Raw genomic sequence first — 19,327 nt, forward strand, 5'->3', positions numbered from 1 at the left:
AGCTGGAAGGAGTAGGTCTGGAAGACCTACAACCAGATATGTCCTCCGACAATCTACAATGGTTATTAAGCCAGGAAAAGCCATTAATGGGCTTGACACAAAAAAGCTGTTAAACAGTAGAACCTTTGGCTTCATTTAATTTTTTACTTCATGTAAAGCAGGTATTTTGCTATTGGTAATTGATCGTGATCCTCACTGTAACATACACAGAGTGAAAGAGGAAATTCACATAAGACTACAACATCAACAGGAATAGCAGAATAGCAAGCTCTGATAGAACCTACAACTTGCACTAAAAATTAAAGTTAATGTTTTTCTCATCAGCCCATTTGAGCATGTCCTATATTCTATATTTGGAGATAAACAAAGTTGCCTAAGTTAAAATTTTGTGTAAAGACATGGATGTGATCAATTCTTTTATCAGGGCTCAGGGATCAAAATTTGGGGGAAAATGGGGCTCAGGGATCAAAATAACGGCAAGAAAATAGGGATCAATGGGTCCCAAATATACCATGTTACGACCCTGCTATACATTTAATGTTACAGAGAAGAAATAAAGTTTTCCTTTTCATGCTATTAATAATTTTGTTTTTTCCTTGAATAGGGTGTCATTTTTCGGCTTTGGGCCTTAAAAAGGGTATCAGTTCAAGTCGCTTTCTCAGTCCTTAAATAGGGTTAGGGTTCACGAACCTTCGCAGCACACCCCTATCCAAAATTCGCGGGAGTACCCCCCCTCGGGTGCTGATGATGTTGCTATGAGTGTCCATCCTCTCAACTTCCTCCAACGGGTGTTTTTCGGCAAAGTCGGATTATACCCACTGAATTTTGGTAGTAGGGGTTTGAAGGCTAAGAAAAATCTCATTGTTGCCTTTCTTTAAGGTCTTGAAAAGCGAGTTCGTTTGCAGTTTGTGTCAGGATTTGTGAACCAGGAACGAAAGCGAATGACTGCTCCTGCTGTGTAATCGAAAAATTTGTCAGCGGTAAAATACAAACGTGGGAATCATATGTGAAGTGTGTGAAGTACCTACCAAACGTCGCTACCAGTCTCTCTCAGCTCTTTCAGTAACGCAAGAAGGGTTCAACGCAAGGTACATGTAAACTGGTGAAATCTCTTTGCTCCTGTTGTTCTAAATTCATTTGAATATCATACCATAGCCTTTCACGAGGAAACGGATAAAGCTCAATTATTTACGAAGTATTGAAGAGCCAATATTATGACCGCATTACTTCAACCTTGACTTTCAGGCTGGAAAAAAGTTCGAACAACGCACGTGAGCGAACCTGTCACGAACCGCTGCCATTTGGCAAGCGCATTTTACTCACGCTCAGTTACTTCAGTGCACCGTTTTGATTTGTTCTTTTACAATGTGGCCCTGGAAGTCTTCTAAACGCTCATCAGAATTTAAGGTAAGAAAATGAAACAAGGTGAAGGGAACAGTGTGGAAGATAAAAAAACGGCTCTTTTGTTAAAATATCGACTGGCTGACTCAATGCAAGTTTGCCTTTTCTCATTTGTTTTTTAACTTTCAGTTGCTGCTGGCTACTTTTTGCTTACCTTGTTTATTACAAATAGTAGACAGAATATGATGAATGGAATGCTAAGTTGGGACTTAATTTAGTAATTAGTTTAGAACTTGACGAACGAATATCCTTTTTTGTAATTGTAATTTTTCTCCTTGCAGAATTTGTTGCCATAGAGTCGTTTCTGTGTTGAGAAGTTTTTGATGACAGCTGCCTTATGTCGCGCCGTCAGCTAAACCATACTAGCTATGGCTAAACAAAACACAAACAATTAAACAGTTCTTTTGACATGGCCCCTTAATTTTTTATCGCTAATCTGAAAAAGTGCCATATTTGACAACTCGTCTTGTTATTTTATGCCTTTCATGTGTTATTCAGTTTGTGGTTATTTTGAAAATCCAATTTTTTAATTCATTTCTTTTTTCTGTAAACTGGACAGCTAAACTCATATGGAAATTGTAAAATTTTACTGCTTTTGTCTTGGTTATTACACAGGATGACTCATCAAATTTGGTGAATGCTTTGAGATGGTTGATTGAACAGAGAAGTGAAAATTAAAATTAAACGTGAACAAATATATCATCCTTAAATAAGAGATCTCGTAAAACTTTATTTCTAACCACAAAAATAGGGGGTTAAAGATTCTTCATGATTGATAATGAAAAATGATTGTAATATTTTTGCAGCTTTTGTTTGCTGTGATACCTATTCAAAACAGCCTTGCAATTGTTTGTTTCATGCATCACAGAGTATTCACATCATCATGTTCAGTGGGCTTAAAAAGCATGTACTAAACTGTTTAGTCACTTAGCAACACCAGTGGTGCATGCTCAGTTTTGCTTTAAATCACGGGTAGAGTATTCATTACATTTTTGTCCTTAGCTAAAACACATATAACGGTAGCAGCAAAGAAAACTCTGCTAGCAAGGGTCAATCCTCTAATATAAGTAATTATTGTATTTGACTGTACAAGTGCATCAAATTACATGAACAATGTAGTTTTGCCTTAGTTGATAAGGAGACTGATAGTTGTAAGTTATAAGAAGATTAATGTTTGTTGTGATGTAATCAGCCCATAGTAGACATATACTTGTACATGTTGAGCCTCCATGACTGATGTTTGTCTTTTTGTTTGCAGTATGCATCAGATAACTCCAAGTATCATCCGCACCCTCATCTTGGATTCCACATGACTCAGCGTATGATGTACCTTATGATGGGGTGCCTGTGCTTTGGTGTGCTTCTTATTCTAATAAATATTTATCAGCTAAGAAGCATAAATGCTGGTTTGGCTGTTGGTGATCCCGAGTTTGGAAGCTCAAGCAGACCAATTGTTTGGATTAATGGCAAAAATGTAAGAAACCTTTACTAGTCATGGACTTTGCAGTGTTTTCTCGTCTGTTGAACTCAGACAGGCTTTACATTTGTTGAACAAATTGCTTGAAAAATCCTCAATGATTTTTTCTTTTTGTACCTGCAATAAATATGTCTTTGTTATACATGCATGATTATCTAAAACTATGCATAGATTCTCTTATCCATATCTCACTCATGAAGGTATGTTTAATATTTTTTTGCAACTTTTAACAGAAAGACAGACTGTAGACTCTTCAAACTAAGAGGTACAAATTTCAGGAAAAGTGAAATCATAAAAAGTGCAATATTCTAACTTTCATTGCAGCTGAGAACAGGCTACTTGAATCATGTGATAGCTGTGTTCAGCCGCATTGGTTACACCCGGACAGAATCACGTAATCGACTTTTTGACGTCATGTGGTCACATGATTATCCATTTGGTGAACTTAAAGAAATGCTGCAAAATTTAGAACCTCATCAAAAGGTTAGAAATTTATTAGATATAATAGCAAGCTTATTAAAACCTCATTGAAAATGACCAAAAGTTGATCTTTCCCTCTTAAATGGGTCTGTCTTTATAACAGTCATTACTGTATTCTTCACAAATTATGCATGAGTAAAGAAAAAGCATATAAGCACTCTATTAAGCCAAACTAAAACTCTACTTCTCATTTTTTTTTTTTATCAAAACTCACTGATATGTATACTTTTGTTATTCTTGGAATCTGAACTGCAAGAGGCTGAACTATAACTGAGTTTACATGTATATGTTACAGGTCAAATTTGATTTCAGGTTTATTTTGATTTAACCTAGATTGATTCTCAATTTCCTTTGTTTCCTAGCCCTAATTCATGAATATGAACAACTGTTCTCTCCAATAAACAACCGGAATGTAGATATCATGTACAGTAATTGCAAAAACTACTTGAAACTTTTTTTTAGTACATAAAACACTGCCATTTAACTGCAAAAAATGCATTTTAGGTGTACTGTAGTCTGAAGACAGAACAAGAACAAGCTCTTGCTAGATCACTGACATTAACATGTCACAGGCACTTTAATTTTCTACATTTTTTCATACAAGTGGCCACATTAACTGGGTAAAAGATTCTACTGTTTGGGATTTTAAAACATGGCTGACTTGGCCGTATTTATGTGTGATCGAATAAACGTTTTTTTTTACAAGAAAATGTATGACTGTTTTGCCGGGCCAAAAAAAGTGGTTGTAATAATGAGGTGACCATATTACTGAGGTGGCTGTTAGGCAGGGTTCCACTGTACCTGAAATTATTTGGTTATTTTAAATAGTTTAAAACCATTTAGCCTTGTAAAATACTATTTTAATCCTTAATCTTTTTTTAAAGATTTTTGAGACTACCAAAGTATTTTATTCTAAATTATGCTATCTATTTCTTCCAGATTAATCATTTTCCTGGATCAGGTTACATAACAAACAAAGTAAGCTTGGCTGTCAATCACTTTCCATTTATTCCACCAGCCTTTGTGATACCAAAGGATTCTGACAAATTTTTGGAAGAGGCAAGTTCAATATTCACTATTAATTAAGTACATGTTATCACATGTATTATTAAAAACTGAATCATTGGATATTGCAATTCTAGCATTTTGATTGGCTTAGCCGTTATGGTATATGAGCTATTATACCATGCTCTCCATATATGGTTGGTGTATGCGTCAGTTTAAAATTGGAAGCCAGCTGAGATTTTTTTTCGCGAAGGATAGAACGGCGCCCGAAGCAAATTGTTTTAATTCATTTCTTAGAATACTAGAAATGCAATTTCATCAAAAGAAAAAAGACAAACACAAACAAAAAACCCACAAGAGCTTGTTTGAAAGTTTGTCGAAAAACACATGAAAACTCTTGGAACTAAAGTACCTTGACCAGCTACGAAAGATGACAAGTGTTGTTTCTTCATGATCGTGAAGCCATTTGCCGATCGAGTCACTCGCCGATAGATAACTGCGGCTCGTTTATCCGACATCAAAAATATAAATCACAATTAACCAGCTACAATATTAATACAGGCTATGCAGCCATTCACTAGAGCAATCGAGGCGGCAGTATAGCTTCTTTTCTCGTTCAGCAAAACCAGCTTGTGGCTTCAAACAACTTCATAACAAGCGACCGAGGTAATAGTTTTTCTCCGTTGTTCTTACTTTTATAACTGCACCGAAAATCCAAATTCACAGTAATTTCGACGGTTTTTACTTAAAAATTCTTTTCCTTTACATTATCTGCCAGGTTTTTTTAGCTGTTCTGCTGTGTAAAATCCTAGAATCCCAATGAGTTTTTAAAAAACTAATGCTCATCGCTACAATGTTTTGATTTTTCATTCATGCAGTCCAGGCGAATCCGTTGACAGTTTTGATATACGTGTGACATGTGAATAACGGAAGTCTCTTGTCTTTTCCAGTTTGTTCTAGTTGGGGAGATTCAACAAGATTTTGTGGGCATTTTTAATAAAACAATTATTCCACTCGCCCTTGTTGGATACGAGATGATTATAGCCAACTCGGCGCTACGCGCCTTGTTGCCTATCTACCATCTCATATCCAATGCGCCCCTGTGGAATAATTGTTAAATAAAATACATGTATACCACAGAATAATATGTTCAACCAATGGACCTCAAAAGTTTGAAAAGATCTTTTGGGGCCATAACTCAGAATTTGAACTGCTGACATGGCTTACAGGGCTGAAAGTAACAGCTGCTGGTCATGTTGCCTGGCCAAACAAAATTAAGATTGGCAATATTGTCTTCTTAATAATATGACTGGTCATATTAGCAAGACATAAATCATCATCATCATCATTATTATTATATTGATTCAATATTCTCAGCTAGTTTTATGATTTACAGATAAAAAACCATCCCCAGAAACTGTGGGTGGAGAAGAGTAATAATCATAGAGGAATACGAATCAAGTCTCTTAAAGGTACTACTCAGATTTCCTAGTTCATGAGTGTATAATTCCTGTCTAATTTTGTCTTCATTTTTATGGTTTCTTTTGACAGAACTTGATCTGAACAAGGGATCTGACGATCATTTTATCCAGGAGTACATTGCTAACCCACTTCTCATTGATAAACGGAAGTTTGACATTGGACTGTACACTGTACTTACATCTATTGATCCTCTGAGAGTTTATGTCTATGACCAAGAAGTTCTAATTAGGTATGACTTGTTTTAGCCATTTTGTATTCATAAGCTGAATGTAAGTGAATCACTCTCATAAAAGTGATATCATTATAGCAGCTGAATATGCCTTCTATGAAGGCCTTGCAGTTTTCATTTTAAATCTTTCTTTTTTTTCATGATGTGATTAGGAGTATGGCTTTGAGGCTAGATTCTATCGTTAAGTCTCAATAATATTGTTCCGTTTTACACTTGAAATAAGGAATTACTCAGAGTCTTGAAGCACTTTGGACAGAGGTATTGTAGTGCCCCTGCTTGGGTCTGATAGCTAAACCTTCCCATTCAGTCAAACCTTAGAAAGCCATGCATGTACTTGTAGATATGGTGATGTTGTTTGGAAACAATCCTCTGAGATGCTTGTAGTACTCTGTAAGAAGAACATCGCTATTTTTGTTCTGTAGATTTTGTGAGAAGGATTATTATCCATTTGATCCGGAAGATACTAAGAAGTATGTGGTGGAAGATGCTTACACACAACCCTGGGAGGTATTACAGCTAAAATCCTCTGTTTCCCTTTCCATCCCTTCCCTTTTGTCTGTTTTGTTGGTTTTTCTTCTTTTCTTTCTTATTTCATTTAACTAGTTGCAAATATTTTTGTACAATAAGATAAACTGAAATATATAGCTGACGGAGACCCTGAAACATGAATAAAAATAATATTTAATTTCTCTTAGAAACAGTATGTTATGGACAGTTTCAAAATTGCAAAAGTAGAAAAAACAACAAAAAAAAGCTTCTATTTCATTAACTTCCTTGCCCTTCTTCCATTCCCTTTGATTCACTTCATTTCCTTTAATTACACTTTCGTTTCCCTTTTTTTCTGTTCCCTTCTGTTCTGTTCCCTTTTCATCTCTTGTTTTTAGGTGTCTTTCTCCTCTTAATAACGGTCTACCATCCTTAATTCAATATTTAGTCCAGTATTTTGCGTTCTGTTAGCCTCAGCTGTCACCTGGTTGGATTTTTCTACAGCAAATTTGGTTATCTTGCCTTTATTTCAGTTACCATCTCTGAAGAAACTATGGGAAAACGGAAAGTACAGTCGGAAACTTTTACTAAACACATACCTTAAACAAAATGGTATGTTACTGCTCCTTTATTTCTTTGTCAGATTTAATAAAACGGACATGAACATGGGTATTATTTCCTCTTATCTTATTTACCAGCTTTTCTGGACACAGGCCTGCCTAGAGGGAATGTGCACGAACGGCACTCATGGGTCCCATGCGAGGTGCCATCCCAACCCACTCCCACAACCCTTAAAGGTTGGCCACACCATCGGGGTCTACGACCCCTACTCTTTTCGAATAGTGATGTGGGTTCTTTTACATCCCACAAGAACAAATCAGTGAAAGTGCTATGAGACGGGACCTACGGTTTTTCGTCCTTATCCGAGAAGACTAGAAAGTCTAACCATTTGCAGATGTCATTACAAAGGCAGCACTTTCTTCTCAGTTATTTAAAGACCCTGAGTGTTGGTCCGGCGGGGGTTTGAACCCGCGACCTCCCGCTCAGCAGACCGGTGCTCACTCAACTGAGCTAACCAGGCGGCGCTTTGTCTTGTAGGTAAAGATGTTAATAAGATGTGGAATGATATTTACAAAGCCATTGCAGAGGTAATGACTACTTAGTTTGTTGTTTCATTGGATTTAAATATTGTACTGTACATTTGTTAGGAAAAACAAACAAATGACGATGACGATTACGATTACGTTGGTGATGATGATGATGATGAAATTTTATTTAGACGAACGAATAGACAAATCATAAAATCAAAGTTATCTCTGGTATAAACTGGTACCAACTACCCTTATTCATTTAGGATCGAGTGTCGTTATTCAGTGCTGCAGCGTTTCCTGGTCGTTCATTTAGAAAGCATACGAACTGCTCATACGAACCGGGCCTGCACAGGGAGCTGTACAAAAGCCTAATCGCATTTTTTACCTACTCAATTTAATTTATTTAAAATTCTTTTTTATTTCATAGGTTTATTTAAGAAAGGAGCCAGATATGATTATGGCAGGTGCAACTTACAGATCCACGAGGTAAGTGGACAACTTTTGTGAAAGGCGGGTGCCGTAATTCAAACAAGGCATAACGCATTAGGGAGTTTTAGAACCACTTTTAGGGCAAATGGCGAGCGTCAGTCTCAAATTGACAATTCAGTTCAAACAGTAGGAAAGAAAGTGTTGAAACTGTTCAAAATAAATTCTTATGGATGACGATGGCATAAAACTACATATTTTTGTATAGATATAATGAACAGTGAACGACTAGTAAAGGGAGACTTGGTACTATGGTGCAAGTCCGTAAAAACGATAGATAACAGTTGAAATTACTGACACGAGTATAAAGACATGAATAGGCTACTGATGTTTTCCATCTTGATTATTCTTGCAGAAATTTCTTTGAGATGGTTCGTTTTGATTTTATCCTTGACGCCGACATGAAAGTATGGCTTATGGAGGTAATCAGTGTTTGTTGTTACAGCCTTTAACTGCATCATGGCTGAGATACAATGTAATGTGATTAATCCTAATATTACCTGGTATTTTTTAGGTGAATATGTCCCCTAACCTGTCTTCAGCAGCACATTCACATAATAAACTCATGTATGAACAGGTATGCTAGTAGCTTGTCTCAGTATTCTCAGTCTCCTCCATAATCACAGCTTCTGAGTAGACCTGTTCTTGAACTGTGTGTAAGGAGTACTTTCATGTAGTATTTCGTTTTTGGTTTCTTTGTTTGTAGTTTTTTTCGTACCTTAACACTTTCATCTTGAATGTTAATTCAAGTGAAAGCTACAAGTCGAGCGCAACATTAGCCTTTCCTGTACGTTCCTGTACTTTACATTATGCCATGCAAAGTTGTCCCAGTGTTGATTCTGTGGGCGGAAACGAAAAAGTGTAACCACTAAAATGAAAGTTACTGAGCAGTGCTTTCCTGTGGTACTGTTTATTATGCTGTGCAAGGTGGTTCTACTTTTGAGTCTGTGGGTGAAAAGCTTAAGTGTGAGCATTAAAATGAAGGCTACTGAGTAGTACTTTCCTGTTTTACGGTTTACTGTGGTGTACAAGGTAGTTCCAGTTTTTGGCCATTGAAATCATGGGAGAGATACTGAGTAGTACTTACCAGTGGTACCGTAATAACTTGCTTTTCATGTTTGGGTTTCAGAATTGCGGGATTGTGGGAAATCTAATCTAGTCTATGTTCACACTATAATGGATAGTTTTTTGCGACGCCACGAAAAACTATTGGGTGTAGTATGAACAGGAACGGCCCAGGGGGTCGTTTCTCGAAAGTCCCGATAATTAACGGGCCCGGTAAGCTGTCTCCGTTTACATTAAAGATTAAGGTTTCAATAGTTTTGCATCGAACATGATAAAACTACCAGTTAATAAAACAAAATGGAGTAGTTTGCTAACCAGGACCGGCGCTCTCATTCTTTATATTTCGATTTGAATTTTTAATTTCGGGCCCGAAAAGTTACCTGGACTTTCGAGAAACGGGCCCCAGGCCGCCACAAGTCGTTCACGCACATCGTTTGCTACACGAAATTCCAGTCCTCACTATTCCTCAATATTTACTTCCATTTCAGTGAGCCCAGTTCTCGATACTACTTATTTACTTCCGTTGAATAGGTGTTCACACTGCACCAAAGTATTGCACTTATCCGATATGTGATTCTCCACTTTCGAGATCGGCGCGACGCAGCTTGACTCCGTCACTGAAATCGCGCCACCAAAACCGTTCTTGTGTGTGAACAGAAGCCATATCCGGTATGAGTGAACAAAGAAAGAGGAATTTAACAAATATGCTGTTTTGTTATACTTCAGGGCCCAGTTGTTCGAAGGCCGATTAGCGCTTAACCGGGGGTTAAATTTAACCCGGGTTTCTTTTTCTTGTGTTCAAAAGCATTTTCTCGGATAATTTTCTCTGTCATATTTAGAGCTTTCAAACATCAACTTGTAGACAAAAAGAATTAAAACTGAACCTTTTTAAGCTTTCAAATCTGAATTCAAATCTCGCACTAACCCTGGGTTATCTTAACCCAGCTTTGAACAACTCGACCATGTATTTTTAATGAGATGTACATGTAAATGAGATGTACATGTAAATAAGTGAAACTGGGTTTACTTAGCATTTTTAAATATGGTTAATGTTAACTTTCTATTATATTTGTTAGGTTGTGTTTAATCTTCTTGGTTTAGTGGGAGTAGCTACTAGATTGGACCATAGTTTGAAGTACAGGTAAGGAAACTCCTCCAAAGTCTTAAAATGTTTGCTAACAGTCAAGAATTCACAGTCAGTTGTATTAATAACAGATACCTTGCTTTCAAAGCTCGCCTTCTGAAAAAGACATGTTAGTCAGTGATCACGACACCCAGGTTTTGTACGAGACCTGTTCAAGTAAAGAATGTTCCAAGAGCTGTTATAGTGAGGTAGGTGTCCTGTGGTTATTTTCAGTCATCATCTTATCCTTGCTTTGGAATCTTTTCATAAATAGGCTGAGTATGATCGTCCGGCTGAACGTAGTCCTGAATAGGACTGTTGTTGACATTGACTGACGTTTCGACAACCTGTGCGCTAGTCCTTGAAAAATGTAGAAAAGAATGTAATATGCTTTAAACTATTCTGGTACAAGATTTTTGTCTACTGAAAATTAAAATTACCCAATTTCCTGGTGGATTCCGTCTTAACCTTTCCTAGTTAATCCGCGCCATGTCTTTTGTTTCTTTCCTTAGAAATGTCGTCTATGTTACCCTTGTCTTAGGGAGAATGAACGAGAGTTTATCAAAGCTGCGTATTTAGAGCATCACCACAGGGGAGGATACCGTAGAGTTTACCCCCTTCCCCTGGTAAGTGCAATAATGTGATGAACGGTAACAAACAAAAGATGTTTCGCTGGACTATTTTTGCCTGCGTAGGTGGCGTCGGTAGAGTGCGGTGAAGAATTTGCTGTTTAAACGAGTGGCGAAGCCGCCGATAGAAATGAGGAGGAGAAACAACTTTCCCTCTCGTGGGCTTCGCGGCTCGTTTAATGCATGAGTAGACAAATAGAGTCTTTCTTTAGCGACGAAGACAGTAGTGTCGAACTTATTTCAAATTATATACTCCCCCCCTCTAATAACTTAGTTTTCAAACCAAACTACCACTGGGAGCTACATGTATGCAGGTTAGAATGTTACATCAGAGAATTTTGTCCACACACCCCATAGGATTTTCGTGCACGCCCAAGAACAAATCTGATAGCGGTTGGTCGTTCTTGTGAAACCTAGTAAAAGTAAGCTCGTCACACTATCATTAGTATAAATTTGTTGAATATCTGTTATTCAATCCTCTTTCTCTTTCCTGTTTTTCTTTTATTTTGCTTTAGACTCACACAGGAGAAACAAGGAAAGATAGTCCTGCATTAAGTTTGAGTTCGCCTAATCAGCTCATGCATCAGTGGTTTCAAGCCATGTGTCAACGCGATATATCATGGTGTGCTTAGTCTTTACTATGTAATTATTTAGTATTTATTATTTTTTATCTGTGAAATAACTGAGAGACAAAACGGTGCGCCCTGATTTTCGAAAAACGTTTTTCTTATCATAACGGTAAATTCAGATGCAGGGAACTATAAATACAACTGAAAAAGTAGAAACTTTGGTCTGTTGTTTAAAGTTCTATTAAAATATTATAATTATTTGTTTCTTCCTGGCCCCGGTTGTTCAAACGTTGGATAGCGCTATCCACCGGATAAATCACTATCCAGTGGATAAGTATTAGGGAAATCAATTGCGTTATCCACTGGATAGATTTTTATCCGGTGGATAGCGCTATCCAGCGTTTGAACAACCGGGGCCAGGTCTTTAATTTTAAAATTGTTTGTATTTCCGTCCCAAATTAAGGATGCAAGTTGAGGTATAGATGACATGTTTGCTTGAATACCTCGGAGAAAATAAAAATGGTTTTCGAACATGATTTTAAAAGTTACTTTATTTTGTATTTTTTTTCCGCTGGCGGATATTTTACTCGGGATTGCTGGTCAACGACTTCTAAAAAAATATAGAAATGGAATATTCAAGAATTTTTCCTTTACTTTATCGTTTACTACTCTGCTTCGTTTCTATGGGAACACACGCAGTAAATAGCAGAGTTGTATCTCATATGTCGTTTGTATTCATTAATCCTTGTTATCCCAGAGTCACTCGGGGTCAGACAGTATTCACCGTATGAATAAAATCCGAGCATGGGAATATTCGAAAACCCTTCTTTAAAAGCAGTTTGAGAGCTAGAATAGAAAGCTTGTCCTTTGTGAACGAATCTAGAAGTAAAGAGTAGCGAGAATTTTGGTGAAAATCCTTCTAACCTCGCTTCTTCTACGAGTTCGTGAGCCGGAGTGTAAAAGTCGGCATTGTTTCCGCGGTTTAATATTCCGGCGCATGCTCGGAACCGTTCGCCAGAAATGAAAATAGCGACAACTCTTGCTCTTTTTACCAGTCCGTCGATGAATAAACGGTCGTGACCAACCCCGGCAAAAACGACCACTTGGTTACCATATGTCTCCCTGATTCCTGAAACGGAAGGTATATTATGTCAAATCAGGTCAAATGCCGGGATTCTGTTTTGCACCGTATGATGTCGGACGTTAAAGAAAGTGTCACGATTCATAATATTATTTGGTATTGTGTATTTCTTTAAACTCTAAAAACACAGGAAACAAAGAAAACCGAAAACTGAGAATCGATTTTTTTAAAAATTACTCTTCTATTCAACCTAAAAACAAGTGCAAGTCTTAATTTTTCTTTGGCAAGGATGGAAATGGTTGCAACGTTAAATTTAAATATCGAACCACTTTTTAGAGTTCAATAGCGTAAACTGCGTTGTGGAGAAATTTGTTGCACACAATACTGTTGCAGCTTAACTGTCACCTTTTACTTCCTCAATACTGCGCGAAACAAATTTGGTCTTGTGTCTACCATCTGCTACGTACCCATCAATAGCTGAACGCATTTAACCCGTCAGTCATTTTTTTAAATTCAATCGCTAGCCAAACCGCGCCTTTCCGCTAAGTTCAAACATTAGTTTACTAAGTTGGACATGCGCCCGTCTAAATAGCGTAAAAAGGCTTTCGTTACTTTTAGGGGACCGTAGCTTTATAGAGGAAAAAACTAACTGAATGCATAAGCAAAATGACGAGCTCATTCGACAACGTGACGAATGTATACGCCAAATGCAGAATGTAGAACGAGAAAAAAACATGAATCTGCCTTAGTTATTTTCTGTATTAAACTCCCTTGAATCTACGCCAATTGCCTAAAATCCAAAAAATTACAAAGAAATGTCCCGACAAAATTGTGTGGAAATGTCCCGTATGGCGTAAAAAAGAATTAAATTGACTTGGCACCCCCTTTTAGAAATGTTTTAGGAAGTCAGGTTGGCGAGGAATGCCCGAACTAACCTTTAACACAAGCAGAAAACTTTTTACTGGAATATAAGCATATTTCAGTTAACTGTCAAGAATAAAACGCACATTACCTGCAGCAATGAAAGGAATAAAGTCCCTGCTCGCTGACAATGCAATTAGGATCACCAACTTTACCGGTGTATCAGCGGGCAGATCAAACATCGCACACCAGTTACTTGCAGAAGGAGGTTTTGGTGTGCGCAAATAGACATGATGGTATTTCACACCAGGCATGTAAGGTGCACACATGAAAGCGTGTCCAGCTTTAAGGTGAAGCATCTGATCAGGGGTAAACTCGTCAATGGGCTGTTGAAAGACAATACGCTCGGTAGTACAACCAAGCGTAACGCATCCTGGCGGAAGCTTGGAGTATAAATTGAACACAGATCGTACGAGTTGGCGCTCTTCGTTTCTTCGTCTTCGAGGTTCTCTCCTCGTGAACCAGATTTCTCGATGGCTTAAGTGAATAACCAATCGTGGTTCCGTGTACATGTTTTCGATTATAGTGTCAATTTCGTTACCTGTGATGAGCTTGTCAGCGAGGTAATAAATGCTCCATGAGGTACGTGAATGGAGAATGCGCATAGAAATATTCCTCCACAAGATGTTAACTCTGGCTGTTGTGCGTAGTTCTCTAGCCGGAAGATATCGTAGAATCATGTCTAATATCTCTGGAACACAGAGGATAAACGGATACGAACGATCACGCTCTTTTGACATTTTGGTCTTTTCTTGCGCTTGAATGCGTCTGTGACGCTATTTATGAAATCAAGTTCGACTGATTTGCGCGCGGGCGATTTTCTTCCGCGCGCAGGTTTTGACGGTTAATCACCATGTAACAGTTCTATCTTAAAACTGTCCATCACGATTCTCAGCGAGGTGATACTTAAAATAGCGATGCTTGCCTTGGCTTGACTCTTCTTTAGTGCCGGAGGTTTAGCGGTAAATGATCAGTTATGTAAATTAACCTTAAGTTGTCGCTGGTACCTGACACAACGTCACGACATGCGCAGAAAAGGTAAAGGAGCAACAAACTCCCTGAGCAGAAATTACTTTCAAAGTTGGTTGTTCCTCTAGGAGTGGTAAAAGGTTTTATGTCTTAGTCTTTTTTTACCTGAGGGAGACTCTAGTAAGAAGTAACACCAAGACAGAACTTATTTTAACAAGAAAATGGTGCACATTACTTATAAACGCTCAGGAGGCTCACCCTGTGCCGCGGTCAATTTTCATCGTAAGACTTGACTTCTTGAAAAAATGTTCCTTTTATCAGAAGTTCTTATAAAGAAACTCAGTCAGTGACCAACACCAAAAGCGGTGCAGAATAGCTAAAAATGCGGTGCGTACTAAACAATTAACCCGCTTGATGCTCTATGACAAAACAAAATGAGATAGAGCTTTTCTTCAGTATAGTGTAAAAAGAGATCAGTTCAAAAGAAAAACTTCACTTGGGACATTTTACTGATTCATCGAATTAAGTTGAAAGAGTGACACAGACAGACAAAAGAAACGAAAGGCTAAAGTTTCTAGCGCGATTGCAGTAGAGGCCCAACCAGTTAGTTTAAAACATTAGCGTCTAAAATATACCTTTATCAAGACAGTTGTTAAAAGTAAATTTTACTTCGCCCACCGACAAACATAGAGACCATTTTTTAGAAAAGTAAACTAATGCTCAAGGGTTTGTTGTCTTTGAGCAACTAATTAGAAATTTGGATTAAAGCCATTTACTAATTACCTTTTTATGACGCTCGACAACTACATGTACATTCTGAGCTCAGATCTTAGTAAGGCCCGTTCTGTAATCATGGATAGACAGCAAGAAGCTGAAGAGAGTTGCGATCCTACCGAGTTCAAGTTTCGATCTAGGCCCCTTACAGCCGGTGGAACTGGGATAGAAAATGGTATTCGTTTCTTCACGACAGCCATGCACACTTTGGACAGAATCGAAGGGGCGTTGAGTGAGATCGAACAAACTCGGACATTGGTGCATCAGATGATTGGAGAATTTAGCCTGGCCGGGTCTGGTGTGAGGGTGCCGCGGTTAACACCTGAGGGGGGAGGTCAGAAAAAGAAACTAAAACCTGAAAGGAAAGAATTGACAGAAAAAGATGTTTGTACTCCAAGGTAATATCATATATACCATCTCACTTGATTTTTAACATCTAAACGAGTGACAGTGGTGTAGTATATATCATACTCCTCTACCAGGGTTATTCCCAGTTTTACAATGTAACAGTTCAGTCCACGGTTATTTCTGATCATGGGCTTTGTGATTCCAGAATTCATAGACGCTCGAGACCAAAACGCAACAAGACGCTGCTAGAAATCTGCGAAGAATGGAAGAAAAAGTAAGTATGCATTTATTATACTGTAACAAATGTAACAGGAGGAGTACAGCAAGAATTCGATGCTCTTACCTTACCATCTATCGACATCTACGCAAAAGCTAAAAGTACATTCACCATCTTCACATAGATCATAATGCATCTTGTTTACTCCCCAGAATTTTGCTTAACCATTGTTTCCAATTTCTACTGGGTATCACGGTCGTCCCAAGAGAAATTGAAGCCGACAATGGTTATGCAAAATTGTGGGGGTAAACAAGGTGCATTATGGCCTGTGTGAAAATGGTGAATACAGTTATATCAAAAAACATAGTGATAAGAAAAATAAGAAGCCTTTAGCCAAGACTGCAAGTTAGTATGGGATTTTTATAATGATAAAGGAAGTGCTGGGGTATGAGGTACATGGAGTAGAAACCACTTTACGTTTGTTCCTGAGAACAAGCTGGAACGTTATGTGGGAGATTCCTACGCTCTGAAAAACTCTGATGCTAGAGGTGGTTGGAGGACCTTCAAACTGTAGCGGGTTTAACCAAATACGACGGCGAAGGAAACGTGAACGGCAAAAATCAACATGTTTAGAATAGCATGCATAAGAAACACTTTGCACGTGCATTACGCTAATTACGCTTTTTTGTCTTTGGCCTTTGTAAAAACGAGGGTACGCTTCTACTGTTTTTTTTTTTAAATGGTAACTATGGTTTAGTATCAATGGTGAATACAAATCAACGGCTAGTTTAGTATTATGATTTTTTGCTCTAAAAAGACGGATTTGAAACTACCCACATTACCTTGGGGTCTTGGCTTGAAGACCATTTGCTTTTCTTCCGTTTTTCCTCCGTTTTTTGAAATAGCTGTATTGCTGTATACACCATACGCCTCGAAGAGTATAAACCTTGAGCGATGAGACCTAATGGATTATTACAGAGGTATTAGCATTGCATATACATAGTTCTCTCCAGAAAGCTTAGGCCTACGTCAAACTACTGAAACATCGAACTTTTCATGAGCCGAAACAAACTCTAATGTGGGTCGACCGAAATTAAGTTCAGATGCTGGGTCAGACGTGGAACTTAAAATAACGCGTCGAACCGATCAACTGAATCAGGCTAAAAAGCAATTTTAGTTCTGGTAAGGAATGAATTTTCTTCCAAACGAGTTGAAATATATATTATAATACTTCATTAGTTTAGTTAGTCGCGTGTGAAGATCGACTTTTGTCTCGGAGACGTTTTTCGAAACTTCTCGCGTCGATGCATTTCAAAGTCAGTTTTCGTGGCGATAAGCCAACAACTTCACCTTAGCAAGGCACATCAGAGATCGTTCTACGTTATCGACTGTAGCCACATGGCCAACGTACGCTTGAAACTCAAAAGTTAAGCCCTAAAAATGAAAACGGCATGCCTAAAACAAAGTACTCCTAGCCGGATTTGCGTAATTGCACAAGAAGCTCGCTATAATGTAAGCTTTTCTTTGAATTTGCTTTGCTAACAGACGTATACCCATGAAACCTTGAAACGTGAGGAACGGGGCGTAAACATTTCAACTACGCGATAGACCAGCCACGCAAACGACTACGTAAACGCTAAAAGCCATGCAAGAGAGAAACCTCTGGTCGCAGGGTAATATTATACATGCCTGTTACAGTGAGTGACCTATTGCTGCAAATTATAATAATTTACTGTATTCATTTTATTTTATTTCAGGCACCCGGGAATTACGGACGATAAATTTCCTGACATCAGTTGAGGAATATTGAGAATATTGAGCGGTTATATATTATCTATCATTATTATCGGTAACAATTAAACCTGTATTTATTGTGCAAAATGAAAGAGAAGACGTAGCTTTGTTAATCAAATTTTTACTAAAAATTGGAGACAGAAATATTCAGTATACCGTTGAAAGTAATACAAATCCTTTGATAACGTCAGCCTGTGATCTTTTCACAAAGGTTATTTCAGTTTTCCTTTTGTGTGTATTCATGTGATGTATGTATATACGTCTACGAAAAATTGGTTCATTTAAATATAAATGTCTGATAATTTTGATCTTGTTGACGAGTATACATGATTGCTTCTTTTCTAGTGGCTCAATATTCTCACATAAATGAAGGACAGGCCTGCCCGAAGAAAATTGCAAGAATTAGAGTGTGTATTCCCTGCGAGCAGAGGTCTCTTTTCGGCATGGTCAGGGGGTAAACAAGCCAACTGCGCACATGTCCTCGACGCGAATGACTTCGTAAATGCTAAACCCCATGTCCGCGGAAAGAAGCCTCAGCTCGCAGGGTTTTGTACGTGTATCGCAGAACCTCGCGTAGTTTAGGTGAAGGGTAAGTAGTAGGAATGAAGAGAAGAAACCCAAGAGAGAAAGAGAGCGAGAAAACAAAATTTAAAAACAAAAACAAACAAACATAACAAACCGCAGTGGAACTGGGTCCTATTTGTGTTTTTATGTCGATAACTGGCGATTTGCGGCAGAGTTTCTATTTTTACGAAATTTATCCTTAGCGCCAAGCGAAAAAGCACGGGGAGTCCCGACTCTAGCTCGTTGGAATTTGAATGTTTTAAGAGAATGTATGAGAATAAACAAAATGCTTTCTAAATTCCGCTTTTTAAAAAGATTCGAAATAAAAATGACTCAGCTTGTTTTTTTTTGTTGTGTCGTTTACTATTTGTTCGCCTTTAGAGCCATTTTCGAAGCCGTTTTGGCGTTCGAGTTGTACTTAAAAATCTAAAACTCACCAAACCCGTTTCGAGGTGGCCCGAGAAAAAAAAAAACGAGGCGAGTCCTTTTTTTCACGAATCCTTTCAAAAAGTGTAATTTAGAACGTATTTCGTTTATTCTCTCAAAAAATACGATTTCCACCTTAACGAACTCGCGTAGAATCTGGGCTGCCTGTGGACAAAACTGTTTTGATGGGCACGAACCATGTAGACTCAATAACGACCGGTAGCTATAGGTGAGGTTTACGCGATGAAGCCGGGAAGAAGTCGGGTGATCTTAAGGGACTTTCGCCCCACGATCACCTAGTACGTAAATGTAACCTGCCGTTGAAGTTAAACCCTGAGTTCTGATTAATCAACACTAATCGTTTTTTGTTAATTTCAAAAAATACATCTCGAAAAGCCAGGAGCAATAATACCTCGTTTCTGTTTGTCAAGCGCACTTTAAACTGGTTCATAAATAGTGCGTCAGACAACAACGGCTTCTCTTATCTTAGGCTTATGAAGCGACCGTTAAAAGTCAATATTTGTTGAGTGGATTACTTGCAGACGACGTCTGAATGCATTTGTTAATAACCTGGGAAACTTAACAGTATTTTGAATCGACCTAACAGCAATATCTTGACTGACTGACGCTTATTTAGTTGAAATTGCGTCATAGAGGTTATTATCCTTGGGGTCGGGTGATATTTATGTATCGTATGTTCAACGAGCCGA

At 38.1% G+C, this 19,327-nt stretch overlaps 3 protein-coding genes across 6 annotated transcripts; 2 read left to right on the top strand and 1 right to left on the bottom strand.

Annotated features, from left to right (window-relative positions):
- The first annotated feature begins 1,072 nt into the window (after positions 1-1,072).
- LOC140943244 (probable tubulin polyglutamylase ttll-15) lies at positions 1,073-11,783 on the top strand. 3 transcript variants are annotated; one of them, XM_073392308.1, is made up of 16 exons: positions 1,073-1,407; positions 2,660-2,875; positions 3,203-3,361; positions 4,298-4,417; positions 5,760-5,835; positions 5,915-6,074; positions 6,497-6,581; positions 7,094-7,172; positions 7,659-7,708; positions 8,079-8,137; positions 8,493-8,559; positions 8,652-8,714; positions 10,279-10,343; positions 10,435-10,534; positions 10,838-10,951; positions 11,470-11,783. In XM_073392308.1, the coding sequence occupies exons 1-16, from the start codon at positions 1,366-1,368 to the stop codon at positions 11,584-11,586; spliced, it is 1,572 nt and encodes a 523-aa protein (XP_073248409.1). In that variant the 5' UTR covers positions 1,073-1,365; the 3' UTR covers positions 11,587-11,783. The 3 variants fall into 3 exon arrangements, with proteins under 3 accessions (XP_073248409.1, XP_073248410.1, XP_073248412.1); XM_073392309.1 differs by having other exon boundaries at positions 4,298-4,336; XM_073392311.1 differs by lacking the exon at positions 1,073-1,407 and adding an exon at positions 2,469-2,552.
- Positions 11,784-12,157: 374 nt separating this feature from the next.
- Positions 12,158-14,748, bottom strand: LOC140943245 (F-box only protein 22-like). Its single transcript, XM_073392312.1, has 2 exons — positions 13,617-14,748; positions 12,158-12,652 (listed from the first exon to the last, which is right to left on the bottom strand). The coding sequence occupies exons 1-2, from the start codon at positions 14,263-14,265 to the stop codon at positions 12,189-12,191; spliced, it is 1,113 nt and encodes a 370-aa protein (XP_073248413.1). The 5' UTR covers positions 14,266-14,748; the 3' UTR covers positions 12,158-12,188.
- A 395-nt stretch (positions 14,749-15,143) lies between these two features.
- LOC140943246 (uncharacterized) lies at positions 15,144-17,821 on the top strand. 2 transcript variants are annotated; one of them, XM_073392314.1, is made up of 3 exons: positions 15,144-15,666; positions 15,822-15,890; positions 17,591-17,821. In XM_073392314.1, the coding sequence occupies exons 1-3, from the start codon at positions 15,284-15,286 to the stop codon at positions 17,631-17,633; spliced, it is 495 nt and encodes a 164-aa protein (XP_073248415.1). In that variant the 5' UTR covers positions 15,144-15,283; the 3' UTR covers positions 17,634-17,821. The 2 variants fall into 2 exon arrangements, with proteins under 2 accessions (XP_073248415.1, XP_073248414.1); XM_073392313.1 differs by lacking the exon at positions 17,591-17,821 and adding an exon at positions 16,739-16,814.
- Positions 17,822-19,327: the final 1,506 nt, after the last annotated feature.

The sequence above is a fragment of the Porites lutea genome, chromosome 7 (genome assembly GCF_958299795.1).
Source record: "Porites lutea chromosome 7, jaPorLute2.1, whole genome shotgun sequence".
NCBI lineage: Eukaryota > Metazoa > Cnidaria > Anthozoa > Scleractinia > Poritidae > Porites > Porites lutea.

What these genes read in the sequence shown, in the direction of transcription:
- LOC140943244 (XM_073392308.1), top strand. Translation starts at nt 1,366, where the DNA reads ATGTGGCCCTGGAAGTCTTCTAAACGCTCATCAGAATTTAAG. An exon ending in ATTTAGAACCTCATCAAAAG is followed by an intron (nt 3,362 to 4,297) that starts GTTAGAAATTTA and finishes TATTTCTTCCAG; the next exon opens with ATTAATCATTTTCCTGGATC. An exon ending in CTGACAAATTTTTGGAAGAG is followed by an intron (nt 4,418 to 5,759) that starts GCAAGTTCAATA and finishes TATGATTTACAG; the next exon opens with ATAAAAAACCATCCCCAGAA.
- LOC140943245 (XM_073392312.1), bottom strand. Translation starts at nt 14,265, where the DNA reads ATGTCAAAAGAGCGTGATCGTTCGTATCCGTTTATCCTCTGTGTTCCA. An exon ending in TATTCCTTTCATTGCTGCAG is followed by an intron (nt 12,653 to 13,616) that starts GTAATGTGCGTT and finishes CTTCCGTTTCAG; the next exon opens with GAATCAGGGAGACATATGGT.
- LOC140943246 (XM_073392313.1), top strand. Translation starts at nt 15,284, where the DNA reads ATGACGCTCGACAACTACATGTACATTCTGAGCTCAGATCTTAGTAAG. An exon ending in AAAGATGTTTGTACTCCAAG is followed by an intron (nt 15,667 to 15,821) that starts GTAATATCATAT and finishes TTGTGATTCCAG; the next exon opens with AATTCATAGACGCTCGAGAC. An exon ending in TGCGAAGAATGGAAGAAAAA is followed by an intron (nt 15,891 to 16,738) that starts GTAAGTATGCAT and finishes TTTTTGAAATAG; the next exon opens with CTGTATTGCTGTATACACCA.